Below are 13,577 nucleotides of genomic sequence, written 5' to 3'. Positions count from 1 at the left end.
TGTCATTTCTGAGATGTGTTTTTTTCAGGGGTGGGGAGTGGACATGGCTGTGTTCAGGTTACAAAAGGAACTACACAGAACAAGGGGAAGGCTGCATTTTCCCTGCCTGTCTTGGTCAATAACCACCTCATCCCCCAAGAAGGGCCTTCCCAGCTTTGTCACTCACCTCCCTCCCCGACCCTTCCACATTGTTACATAAAAAGAGGAGCTTGAATGGGGATTAAACCACAAGCAGTTTTAATGGTCTGGTTTTCTCCCTCCCATTCCCCCACTGTTAGTATTATTACTACAAGAATAAAGGATTCCTGAGAGCCTGTCCCCTCCTCTCCCTGGGACCCCCTTGACAGGACTCACCCCCACCAACCCCCCCTCCCCCCTGGATTTCTGGGGAAAAAAAAAAGTGAAAGGCACTGCAGGGGTCGGGGCTGGAGTGCCAGTGAGTCTGAAGGGCATGCTGGGACCGCCATCCGTGCCCACAGAGGTGAGGAGTGTGTCCCTGACCACCCCAGTATCAGGCCTTCCCATCCTCCCACCCCCACCCCCCCGGTCCCACATTGGGGGGGGCTGCAGCAAGAAAATAATTAGTGTTGGGCTCAGAAAGAAGGAATGGAGGACCCACTCTACTAGGACCCAATGGGGGGACCGCAAGTAACTACCATCCTCAAAAGCTGGTTGTCCCTGGGGGTTAGCGGAAGAGGAGCTGAACAGAACGTGAATTATAATGGAACTCCCCAGCCCAGCGACCAGGCAGCAGCAGTGACCCAGGGCTCCCGAGGCAGAGGGCGGGGGCTCAGTCCAGGCCTGGGCCCTAGTTGTCCCCACTGCCCCCTTGCCGAGCCCTGATGAACGCCATGCCATGTGTGCGGAAATGGGTCTTGAGGTTGAGAGGGCTGTCGCAGCTCTTGCCACAGACCTTACAGGTCAGCGGGCCTCCTGAAGCAGGCAAGGGTGACTCTCCACCATCTGGGTCGGACCTGGAAGGAGGGGGGGCCTCTTCCTCCCCATCCCCCAGGCCTAGGGCACTGGCACTCCCCACACCCCGTTTCTTCTTGTGGCTGATGAAACGGTGACGGCTCAGGGAGCCAGGTGAGGCAAAGCACAAGCCACAGTCGAGGCACTGCTGGGCGCCACCGTCCACCCTCAAGCCCACCACGAGGCTCTGTTCCGCCGAGCTTCCGCTCCGGTAGCGCAGGGGGCCGTGGCCGCCCGACCCGGGTGCACCCCTGGGGGACTTGGCTGGCGGTGTCGTGCTGTCAGGCTCCTCACTGCAAGAGTCTGAGGACTGGCGGCGCTTGCGTCCTGGCCCCTGGAGAAGAGGAAAGGAACTGGGTGTCCGGGGCCTCCCACGGCCCCGGCACCCCCACCCAGCACCCTGAGGCTGTGTTCACGTCCGCGCGGCAGTGTGGGCCTCCGCCTACCTGGGCTCTGGCACCAGGGCCCCGAGCCAGGGCGCTCCCCCGGCCAGGGGACTGGGCCCCGAGCGGCAAGCCGTGCCGGACCTGGACGTGTTTCTCCAGGATCAGGCGGCTGCTGAAGGTGCGCTTTCCCTCTGTGCAATACCTAAAGGGGAGAGCGGGCGGGTGGGCGCCGGGGCACAGCCCAAAGACCAAGGCTCGCGGCTTGAGCAGAGGGAGGCCTCAACCGTCAGTCCACTCAGACCTAAGAGGCAGGCGGGAAGGTTGTTTTGGGGAACCAGGGTTGGGGGCACCCTGCGAGACAGAGAAGAGGACAGGGGCACAGGGGTGAAGGTTACCTGCAAGGGTAAACTCGCTTGATCCCCTCGTGGTTGACCCTGACGTGGCGCCTCAGGCTGGGGGCCGAGCAGAAGGACCGCTCACACAGGCGGCAGGGAAACTTCTTCACCGACTAGGAGAGCAGCGGGTGGGGGATCTCAGAGCCAGGCTCCCATCCGGGACCCCATCCCCACTGCCGCACAGGCCAACCCCAGGGCAGCCCCCTGGCTCCCAGGGGGCACCCCCTCACCTTGCCATGCTCCTTCTTCATGTGACCCACATACTCGTCACGCTCAGGAAACCAGGAGTGACAGAGGCCACAGGTCCAGCCGCCAGGGCCCCCGCCCCCGCCCTTGATGCCTTTGCTCCCCAGTTCTCGCCGGGGCCGTTTGGTTGGGCGAGGGGGCTCGGGAGAGCTGGGCGGCTCCTCCTCTTCTGAGGTTGAAGACGATTCCTCAGTAGGGGCAGCGGTTCCTGCCCGAGACACAGCCAGCTCCTCGGGCTCTGTCTTGGGGGTCAGAAGGGCACCCCCAGCTCCTTTCCCAGTGGTCTCCTCCCCCGGGCGCCCAGACTGATGGGTGTTCTGTGAGAGGGAGACAAGGCATGTGGCTGTTGGGGGAGCGGGAGGAGGGCCTGGCTTTGCCCAACTCCTGGCCTCTCCCTTGCTCCCATTTCCAGAGGGGTGTGTGATCTTAACCCCGGACTGATAGAGCTGAGCACCCCACCTCTGTCTCTTGACTCCTGTACCTTGAGATGTTCCAGCATGGTCCTTTTTTGGGCAAAAAGCAGAGGACAAGATGGGCACTTAAAGACGCTGACACGCTGGGGCAGCAAGTGCTGGTCAAAGTGTGAGGAGAGGAGGGGTTTGTGAGTGAAGACCGTGTCACACATGGCACACTTGTAGATCATCCTGTGTGGAAGGAGAGGACAGTGCTGACATCCTGCCCCATCAAGGCCCAATCCCACCCCACCCCTATGCTCCCTCCCCAGGTCTCACTTGGCCTGCTGTGTGTGGAAGCTGGGATGCTGGGTGTAGAGGTGGGCGTGGGCACTGGGTGCAGACTTGAAGGCCATGGGGCAGATGGGGCACTTGTGGAAAACCTCGCAGTGTGACGTCTGGATGTGGGACTTGATGGAGTTCACACCCCCAAACACCACTGCACAGCTGGGGCACCTTGGGGAGAAAGTCAGAGGCACGGTGGTGAGTGGGGGGCGTCCCTGCAGCCACCCCCAACCCCACACTCATTCTCGGGGACCGGGTGGCCTGAGAAGTTAATCGGCAGTGGAACATGAGCAAGCGGAGGAAGGAAGGAGCCACAGGACCCGGTCCCGGAGGGCAGGCCTGCGGAGGTAGAGCTGGTGCTCCAGAGGTGGCCCTGCTCGCCCGCTCCATGGGGCCCGCCTGCTCCGTGGGGCCCGCCCGCTCCATGGGGAGCGACGGAAAGGCAGGGAGCTCAGGCTGCACTCGCCAACACAGCATGGCTGCGTGATTCAGCAGGAGAGACGGGCTCGCCTTCTAAAAGGCTGGTCCCAGGAGCCACGAGACCATCAAGTACAGGAGGAAAAGTGTCGACATATGGGGAGGAGGTGTGGGAGGCACCTGTATCCTACGCGGCGAGAGAAATGTAGGCAGGCCTCCCGGAGATGGGTCTGAAAATTGGCTTGCAGAAAGTTGCCCCCACACTCAGGACAGACGTGGGGAGGCCGGTTCTTATGCATGCGCTGGTGGGCGCTGAAGCTGCAGCGGTTGGGAAGCATCATGGGGCAGGTTGGGCATACCTGTCGAGGGGGTCGAAACAAGGTGAGTCTGTGAGGAAGGCCCTGTCCCCCTTTCCTTCTAACCAAGCCCCCACACCTTCCTAGACCCTGTCCCCATGGCACCTGGCTGTCCCCTTCCCAGGGAGGGGCTGTGAAAGGCAACTCACGTTGCTGGTGGCCCCAGGGGCAGGGGGCCCGAGCTGCTGGAAGTGGGCAGCCATGCCAGCCTTGTCGCGGCACTGCTCCTTGCACTCCAGGCAGCGGAAGCACGTGTAGGTAGAGGTGGCAGGGGTGGCGGGTGGCTCCGTTGAGAGTGGCAGCACGGGGGCCTCGGCGGCAACTGCAGTAACGGCGGATGTGGTGACGGCCCCTTCACCCTTGCCCAAGGCGGGCAAGGCTGGAGGTCCGAGGGCAGGTGGGACAGCCAGCAGGGGCGTGATGTCCGGCTGCCCCACCATCTGGTCCAGGGCCACCGGCCTCATGACCAGGTGTGAGCACTGCATGACGAGCCCCTTGTCCTTGTGCTCACGGGCATGCAGAAGCAGGCTGCACTTGTTGAAGAAGACCAGGCGGCGGGCGCAGTGATTGCAGGTGACCTCAATGCGCATGCTCCGGCGGTCATAGTGTCTCGCCAGGCTCTTCTCCAATGAGAAGGCATCCCCACACTCGAGGCAGCGGTAGCCTGTGGGTGGCAGGGCCAGCCCGGCCTCAGCCGGCGGACTCAGGTTCGGCCGGTAGGCAGGCAGCAGGTTCTTGCTGTTGAGGATCTTGTTGAAGGCCTCCACCAGGCTGGACTGGGTCCGTGAGATCACCGTGCCACCTGCTGCCCCCGGCCCAGTGGCCGGCTTAGAAGGCTGCACCATTACCACCGAGGCGCCATTCACCTTCTGCCCCCCTGTCCCCAGCCCTGTCCTCCCCTCAGCCTTGGGCAGGGCTTGGGGCACCAGACCCAGCACATTCTTAGGCATCATCTTAGGGCTGGTGGCAGTGCCCCCAGGCAGAACCACCGCTTTGCGGGCCACGCTGGCAGCCATCAGCATGGCAGTACTTGCATTCTGAATGGTGGCCACAGGCAGCACAGTGCCCTTGAGCCTTGTGCCATCACCCAGTTGGACACTCACCACCTTCGGACCCTCGGGGGCTGGGGTTGCTGGGGACAACTTCAGGAGGTTAGCCTCCGCCAGGAAGCCCCCCTCAGCCAAGGGGGTAGGGGGATCAGGGTCTGAGGGGACCCGGGTTACGGTCCTTGTGATATTTCCGCAGGATGTTTTAATGGTCTTGATCCGCACCTTGAGAGGCCGAGAGGAGCTGGAGGCAGGGGAGTCATTGCTGTCCTCATCCGCAGCCTCAGCTCCACTGGAGGGACTCTGGGGACTTCCCGGGGAAGACTTGTCTACTGGTCCCTCATCCTCCTCTTCCTTCAGGGGCTGACAGCTGGGCTCTTTAGGGGAGGCAAGAGGGCTCTGGTGCCCCGGAGACTTCTTGAAGAAGGACACCCCTGCCACCTGGGAAGGGGAGGCACTGGCAGGGACTCCCGTGGCCTCAGGGCTAGCGCCTGAGCCTGGCTGGGAGAGGCTCTGGGGATGAAGAGGGCTGCAGCTTTCCTGCTTCAAGGCCCCCAGCAGTGGGGGAGAAGAAGGGGGCAGCAAGGCTGAGCCATTCTCCCGGGTCAGCTCAAAGGGAGAGGGGAAAGCAGGTGGGGTCAGGGCCCCTTCCCGAGGTGGGGAGGGCGCAGAGGGAGGAAGGGGATCAGGGTGCTCCCCTGGCTCAGGCCCAAAATGAGCAAACAGATCCAGTGGAGCTTTGCCTTCCAGGGACTTTTCTTTCCAGGTACCCCCACTAGGAGGAGCTGGAGAGCGTGGGGTTCCTGGAAGGGATGGCTCAGGGCCCCCAAAACCATTCTGCATCAGCCGAGATCCCAGAGGGCCTTCCTTCGTCACTCCCCCCGCCCGGGCCCCTTCCCCTCCTGAACTCCCAGCCAGGGACTCTGACTGCTCAGGACACACAGTGTTCTTGACGATGACGCTGACTGCTGAGACGTCCGGCGGTGGCAGGCTATGGTCAGAGGCCTGGGTGGGCCCCCCAGGGCCATCCCTGGCAGGAGCTGCTGTTGCTTCTCCAGATTCACCTCCTACACTGGGTTCAGGCTTCCCAGAGCCTCCTGGCCCCTCATTTTCTTCTGGCCCAGAATGGATGGCTTCATTTGCATCAATGTCAGGGATGTCAAAGGCAGCAAGGAGGTCATCAAAATCAGGGGTCTTCATGTCCCCCATGGCAATTGGTCCCAGACCTGGGGAGAACAGGGTTAAAAGTGAGAAACAGAGATGTCTGAAAGCAGGAACTCTGGACCTCCTCCCTCAGGATCTCTATATACATTCCCTCTCAGAAGCCCATGCACACTAACGGGTACACCTCCATCATAGTGCAAATCCTAGAGAGCTGGTGGAGGCACCTGTTTTGTCAAACCCTAAAACTGGAAAGGAAGGTAGCATGCACATTCCAGAGAAAGATCCATAGAAGATCCAGAGAAAGCAAAGGAAAAGAGACTTCTCAGAAACACAGCTAAGAGATAACAGAGTAGAGACAGAGGGAGCTCTGTGAGCGTCCTGGTTGAAACCACCACAACCCCTCCTGTGCCCAGCACAGAATCAATCAACTAATCAATACGACTATTAAGGAGGCGAATGTACACGATGCTCTAGGTTTAAAAGCTCATTCACGGCAGCATGGGATCCATTGATACTCTTAGTGGATCTTCTGGGGGTCCACAAAGATCTGAAAGGCCATATGCACAAAAAGGGCAGCAACTTAAGCCAAGATGCAAGGATTGATTCCAGTTCCAGCCTTATCAACAGCCTGCTGTATAAGCAAGTTACTCAACTGCCTTACTCTTGCTGTCTGAAACAGCGGGCAAGTAACTGGTTTATCATAGGGTTGCTCTGAGCATGATATGAATCCTAAACCTGAGAGTCAGAACCCACAGAATAATTGATTATTACAGCCAGGACAAGGACATGCCAGGCCGAGAAGGCACTGGGAGAGAATAAGCACTGGAAATCTAGGGCTAGGGTCAGAGATGAGAGTCTCTGGGGTCAGGGAAGGTCAAGTCTGGGCCACCTGGGGTCACTACTAGCACTTGGAGATCTAGCTCGGTTAACAGGGAGAAGTGGGTTCAGGGAAGTTGCCCAAGAGACCAAAATGGAAAGAATAAGACACAGGAACAGAAAGAGACAAAGAGAAGCAGCAACGGAAAACCGTGACGGCAGCCTGGTCACAAGGGCCCCAGCCTAGGCCTCAGCTGTCACAAACACCTGCTGCTCCCTCACCTACCTTCCCAGGAGTGCCTGGCCTTCCCCTAGCCAGCCCCGCCCCTGCCTCCCCATCTTGCTCTCTCAGGACTAGAACTCCAGGGTATGAGCTTATCCAGCACAGCTGCCACAATGGGAAAAGTCAGGCTCCTCACCCCTCTCATTTTTCCTCTGAGCTCCTCACCTCAGGTTATCCCCAACTCACACCCGTCACCCTAACCCTTTCCCCTTGGCACAGTGGGCCAGGAAGGTTCACCCAACCCCCACCTGTCCCAGTACAAGAAAAAAAAAAAATCCCAAGAGACTAAAGCAGTACTAAACCAACAAGGTCGGCTGAGAGCCTGTGGGGGACCCAGGCCTGTTCCCTCTCTCCCCACAGTGTTTCTGTATCTAGAAAGAAGCAACTGAAGAAGTCTCTTTCCTTCCACATTCCCTGCCCAGGATGCAAGCCATTTCCCAGGCCAATTCTCTCACCTCCTTCCAGCCTTTAGACTGTAACTGGAGAGAGTCCCAGCAGGTGGCAGCTGGCATTGCTGGGACCAAGGTGGGGGTGGAGGGAGAGGGTACCAACTAGAGAAAGAAAGGGGAGTCCTCCCTTCATCCCCCTCTACTTAATTCTGCAGGCTCTGGGTTTAAACAAAGCCCTCCACCCTTGCGTCTGCCCTGCTGGATGGCTGCAGCCCTCCCCTGCCCCGGCGCCCTTCCCACCCTCAGAGGCCAGAGCCACCTTCTGCTTCCGCGCTCAAAAAAGTGGGCTGGTGGAGCACAGATCAATGGAGGCTATGAGAATACACCTACGAACTTGCCTCCCCCAAGGAACTCCCTCTTTGACGTCCAAGTGACTTAGAGGTCATCGGATAGTCAGGAACAGGCAGTAGATCAAGCAGCGGAGCTCAAGGCCGTAGAGGCTTCCCCCGCCCCACAGTCCAGGCCTTTCCGCGGCTGCTGCGCCCTGTCTCTTGGGCTCCAGCCCCCCTCCTTCCCTCCGTTCTTCCCCAAAAGCCAAAGGAAGGGGTTGAACAGGAAGAGGGTGAACTGGCTTGGGTCGGGTGGGGGCCCCGCGTCCCCTTCCCTGGCCCGGGGCCTGCTGCGCAGAGGAGGGAGAGGGGCCGGCGGCCGGGGGCGATTAGGCTGCCGCCAAGCTGGGTAACGGGCTGAATTAAGTCTCTGCCATCTGCCGAGGACCTGCGCGGGGAGCATGTCCAGGGTTGCGGGGAGGGGGCGGAGTGTACATGGGAGAAGTCAGAGGGGAAACTGAGGCGCGCCGCCCTTCTCTAGTTCTCACCCGCGTGCGAAGGGAAGGACGGGCCTCCGCCAGGCCAGGCCCTTAGGGAGCTGCCGCGCCGCACCTCCCGGCCCAGGACTAGACGGGAGTAGGGGAGGCGTGGAAAGAGAGTGGGGAGGGGACAGTCTCTGCCTGACTCGCAGCTCTACAGCCGGGGTCCGTCCCAACTCCGACCTCCCTCCCTCCCTGCGCAGCGCAGCCTCCTGCCCCCGCGGACTCCCGAGGCTCTCTCGAGACCGGAGAGGAATCGGAAGGCGCGTCGCGGCCCGGGGCTCGAGCCTGAGTCCCGTCCGGGCCCGGACGCTGACCCGCGCCCAGGCGGGGTGCAGGCTCCGCTCCGGCCTGGCCCAGTTCCCCCGCCCCCACCCCCGGACACGGACACCATTTTAGGTCGCGACATCCCGCAGCTTCCAGTCCCCGGGCCGCGCTTCGGACGCCTCTTGGGCCAGGGGCGCCAGGAGTTGGGGACCCCGACCCTCCCTCCACGTTTACCCTGCTAGGGGCTGTGCTTTCAACAGGCTGGGAGTTTCGCCTACCGGCCCCAAGGAACGGGGGCGGCGTCGGGGCCACAGTAGAAGCCATCCCGGGGGGCGGCCCGCGGGGGGGGTAGTTGACCAAGTGGGGGAGGGGCGGGGGTATTTACCCGCCCCCCCAGGGGGCGGGGCCAAAGGCGGGTATTTACCCCAGACACGCTTTCTTGTTCCGCTCCCAGTGCGGGCCGGGACCCGGCGGTCTCCCCACGGCTCCGGCCGCTACCGCCGCCGCCGCCGCCGCCCTCTCCACGACCGCCGCTACTTCCTGCTTCTCTCCGGTTCAGCCTCCCCCTCCCTCAGCTCCCTTGGCGTTCCCGGTCTGGGCTGCCCGCTTTAGCACTCGCCATTGGTCAATGCCCCCGTCGTTCAGTACTGCGCCCCGCCCAGCTCCACACTGGGTTGGCCTAAAGGGCTGCCGCTCTGAACCAGCTCCGTCCAGCCTTCCCGGCATCATTGGGCAAGAAGCTTGGTCCTTCTGGAGATGCTTCTCCTCATTGGTTGCGCCGGGGCCCACCTGCCCCCATCTGTGCGTCTCAAAAATGATTGCCCTCCGTGACTGTCGCTTAGAAAGAAACCAATCTGATTCCCTGCTTTCCTACTGGAGGAGGCGACTAACCCAGGTGCGTCTCCGCCCCTTCACTCCCTATTGGCCACGATCCAAGAAGCCTACAGTTCACTTATGCAAATTTCAGAACCACTTTTTATTTGTTGGGCACTTTGAGGAGAACCTCTTTGGGCCTGAGTGGAACCCTGATGTGTGGGTTCATTTGCACTGTTTTCTCAAGCAACACCCCAATGTCAGTTTTTCCGTGAAGAAGTCATAAAGTGGGACGTCACCGAAAGCATCACGTCATCTGGTTGACCATTTCCTCGCGGTTTTCCCACTATATAAACCGTCATATAATCTACTTGGATGGGATCCTCGCAAGGGCTAGCTCTGAGGCGATGGCGTCAACCACTGCTCCTCCCTCTGCAGGAGGGCTCGTAGCGGGGGTGGGATTCGTAGTGTGGAAGGAACAGGCACCTGAAGCCTGGGACGGGCTTGCAGACCGGAAGTAAGGGAGAGGTGACGTTAGGGTGCTGGCGTGGCCAGGTCCATTTCAAAAGGGATCTTAAAGCGGCACTGTAGTAGGCTTCCTAAACACGGAGATAGGGGATGGAGAAACCCTCCCCACCTCCGTTACCCATTTAAAGAGCTCTCGTCTTCCCCGCCCCCAGCAGGGATAGAGGGTGGAGTCGTGGCCGGTTTTCCCGCGCTTTGTGGCCCCGCCCCCTGAAGGCGGAGGAAGAGGAGGGATACTCCGAAAGTGATACTCTCTAATCGGCCTGGCGGTTTACAGTCCTTGGTGGCGGGGAGGGGGTGGTGGTTTCCAAAGAGTCAGACACGACTTCGCGACTAAACAACAGCAAGTCAGCAAGCGCTCGCTGAACTCGTTTGCAAGTCCAGTATACCAACTCATGCATACCCCAGCCGGCCGGCAAGCCTACCTATTCCGCCTTGCACACAGCCGCTGGAAACCTTATTAAGATGTTTCTGTTGTGCTTTCCAAGACTCCCGGACCCAGGACACTATGGCGCTCCCTGAGAGAGTGGGTAATAGCGATTGTATTGAAGAGTGAATCAGAACCTCCGGGTGGGAGTATAGGGCCACCATTTGTCAAATGGTTCCATCGGGCAAGTTGCTCAACCTCCTCAACCAAATTTTCTCATGGATAAAGTTGGGATTTTAATGCCCACCTGGCATGGTTTCTGTGATGATTTTAACGGTTTAGAATGTCAAAGTGCTTTGTAAAGCCATGGCAAATGGGATTAGGAACCCCCTCTCCAGCTCTGACTTTCTCAACGTTGCCTGCAGTTGTTCCAACTCACAGCTCCTCGTCCACTTCTGAACGAACTGACTAGAATCGCATACTGAATGTATGGGAACGTATGGGAATGCCCGCCGGCATTCCATTCTCCTCTCCTCTGAGTCTTCCCGTGCTGCTGTGCTTGGTCGCTCAGTCCTGTCCGACTCTTTGCAAACCCCATGGACTGTAGCCTGCCAGCTCCTCTGTCCAAGGGATTCATCAGGCAAAAATGCTGGAGTGGGTTGCCATGCCCACCTCCAGCAGATCTTCCCAATCCAGGGACTGAACCCAGGTCTCCTGCATTGCAGGCAGATTCTTTACTTGAGCCACCAGGAAAGCTCATGGAACCATAATTATGACTCATATACTGGTACTATTTTTGTTGTTCAGTCACTAAGCCAGGTCCCACTCCCTGTGACCACATGGACTGCAGCACACCAGGCTTTTCTGTCCTTCACTATCTCCGGGAGTTTACTCAAACTCATGTGCATTGAGTTGATGATGCCATCCAATCATCTCAGCCTCTGTTGTCCCCTTCTCTTCCTGCCTTCAATCTTTCCCAGCATCAGGGACTTTTCCAATGAATCAGTTCTTCACATTAGGTAGCCAAAGGATTGCAGCTTCAGCTTCAGCTTCAGCACCAGTCCTTCCAATTAATATTCAGGACTGATTTCCTTTAGGATAGACTGGTTGGATCTCCACGCAGTCCAAGGGAGTCTCAAGAGTCTTCTCCAACACCACAGATCAAAAGCATCAACTCTTTGGCACTCAGCTTTCTTTATGGTCCAACTCTCACATCCATACATGACTACTGAAAAAACCATAGCTTTGACTAGACAGACCTTTGTCAGCAAAGTAATGTCTCAGCTTTTTAATATGTCTAGGTTTGTCATAACTTTTCTTCAAAGGAGCAAGTGTCTTTTAATTTCATGGCTACACTCACCATCTGTAGTGATTTTGGAGCCCAAGAAAATGAAGTCTCGCACTGTTTCCATTGTTTCCCCACCTATTTGCCATGAAGTGATGGACTGGATGCCATGATCTTCGTTTCTTGAATGTTGAGTTTTAAGCCAGCTTTTCAATCTCCTCTTTCGCTTTCATCAAGAGGCTCTTTAGTTCTTTGCTTTCTGCCATAAGGGTGGTGTCATCTGTATATCTGAGGTTACTGATATTTCCATCAGCAGTCTTGATTTCAGCTTGTGCTTCATCCAGCCCGGCAGTTCTCATGGTGTACTCTACATAGAAGTTAAATAAGGAGAGTGACAATATACAGCCTTGGTATACTCCTTTCCTGATTTGGAACCAGTCAGTTGTTCCATGTCCATTTCTAACTGTTGCTTCTTGACCTGCATACAGATTTCTCAGGAAGCAGGTAAAGTGGTCTGGTATTCCCATCTCTTTAAGAACTTTCCACAGTTTGTTGTGAATCACACAGTCAAAGGCTTTGGTATAGTCAATAAAGCAGAAGTAAGTGTTTTCTGGTGGATACATTGTGGTATTTCATTGTGGTTTTCATTTGTATTACACTGTTTAAAAATGTTAAGCACCTTTTCATTACTCTTATGGACCATTTGTATCATCTCTTTTGTAAAGTGCTTTGTCCAGAATTTAATTGTTAGTCTGTTTATTTCTTTGTTTTGGGCCATGCCAAGTGTCATGTGGGATCTTAGTTCCCTGAACCCACCAGGGACGGAACCCACGCCCCTCTGCCAGTACAAGCGTGGAGTCTTAACTACTGGACTGCCAGGGAGGTCTATTTCGTTTGTTTTTGTTTTATCTTGTCTTGCTTTTTGATTTGTAGTTTTTTATATATTCTGGACACAAGCCCTTGTCAAGAATGTTAATTTCAGATTTGAATTGCACTTCTGCCATCTTTTCAGCCTTCAGTCAGACTGGCAGAAACTTTTCGGGAAGTAACATCATGATGGCTGCCCAAGAAGAACCCCAGGTTCAGTTCAGACTTGTATTGGTTGGTGATGGTGGTACTGGTGAGCTACATTCAAGAGCCGACATCTGACTGGTGAATTTGAGAAGTATGTAGGTGCTGATTGGAGACCCTAAGTTGGTATTTGTTGCCATGCCTACTCTTGCCCCACCAGAGGTGCAGTATGATCATGATCTAGAGGTTGCTCAGATGACTGCTCTCCCGGATGAAGATGATGACCTGTGAGAAAGTGAAGTTGGGATCCAGAATCAGAAGTCCAGTTTTATAGGCAACTGTTCTGTGCTATCAGTGGTACAGCAAGTTTGCCACTTTATTATGTAGCTAAGCAGAACAAGTGCTTACTCTTTGAATGCTGAAGGAGATGGATGCGCTTTGGAGTGAATATGGCAGGTAAAAAAATATATACCTTCATTTTTGGACCTGTATGTTTAGGTCCTGTGGGATACAGTTATTTCCTCCTTGAGTTTCAAATATGAGACTGCCATAGGACTTCCTTGGTGGCGCAATGGATAAAAACCCACCTGCCAGTGCAGGGGACACAGTTTCAATCCCTGGTCTGGGAAGATCCCACATGCTTCGGGATTACTAAACCCATGCACCGAGCCCACGCTCCAGAGCCTGTGCTCTGTAACAAGAGAAGCCGCCGCAAGGAGAAGGCCGTGCACTGCAACGAAGAGCAGCCCCGCTCCCCACAGCTGGAGAAAGCCGCCTCACAGCAACAAAGGCCCAGTGCGGCCAAAAAATAATATATATAGTTTTTAAGTTTTAAAAACAACTGCTGTAGTCACATCATAATGTTGAGAGGTGGAATCTTGTTTGTTACTGTCGTTCTCACTCCTTTTTGTTTAGAATCAGAATAAAGTAGTTCAAATATTAAAAAAAAGAGAGAAAGAGAGAATGTCAATTCCAGATATTTTCTTCCTGGCTGTTGCTTGCCTTTCTATTTGCTTTCTTTCTTTTTGGCTGCGCTGGGTCCAGGCTGGTGTGCTCAGGCTTTCTCTAGCCTCAGCGATGAGGGGCTACCCCCTAGTTGCCATGCTGGGGATCCCATTGCAGTGCTTTTCTTGTTGCGGAGCACAGGCTCTAGATAGAGCATGGGCTCAGCAGTAGTGGGCATGGGCTTAGTTGTCCCAAGGCATTTGGGATCTTCCCAGGCCAAAGATTGAAG

The 13,577-nt window shown here is 56.6% G+C and overlaps 1 protein-coding gene across 5 annotated transcripts; it reads right to left on the bottom strand.

The window, feature by feature from the left end:
* Positions 1-214: 214 nt before the first annotated feature.
* ZNF687 (zinc finger protein 687) lies at positions 215-8,915 on the bottom strand. Of its 5 annotated transcripts, none has more exons than XM_027974772.2 (9): positions 8,767-8,915; positions 3,659-5,781; positions 3,334-3,512; positions 2,731-2,907; positions 2,481-2,643; positions 1,984-2,316; positions 1,754-1,866; positions 1,419-1,560; positions 215-1,306 (listed from the first exon to the last, which is right to left on the bottom strand). In XM_027974772.2, the coding sequence occupies exons 2-9, from the start codon at positions 5,762-5,764 to the stop codon at positions 809-811; spliced, it is 3,711 nt and encodes a 1,236-aa protein (XP_027830573.1). In that variant the 5' UTR covers positions 5,765-5,781; positions 8,767-8,915; the 3' UTR covers positions 215-808. The 5 variants fall into 5 exon arrangements, with proteins under 5 accessions (XP_027830573.1, XP_027830592.1, XP_027830584.1 ...); XM_027974791.3 differs by lacking the exon at positions 8,767-8,915 and adding an exon at positions 7,274-8,669; XM_027974783.2 differs by lacking the exon at positions 8,767-8,915 and adding an exon at positions 8,577-8,669.
* Between the last annotated feature and the right edge of the window lie 4,662 nt (positions 8,916-13,577).

Source organism: Ovis aries, chromosome 1 (assembly GCF_016772045.2).
Source record: "Ovis aries strain OAR_USU_Benz2616 breed Rambouillet chromosome 1, ARS-UI_Ramb_v3.0, whole genome shotgun sequence".
In the NCBI taxonomy this organism is placed as follows: Eukaryota; Metazoa; Chordata; class Mammalia; order Artiodactyla; family Bovidae; genus Ovis; species Ovis aries.
Note: the sequence above shows the minus strand (reverse complement) of the source record. Positions and strands in the feature narration are given on the sequence as shown.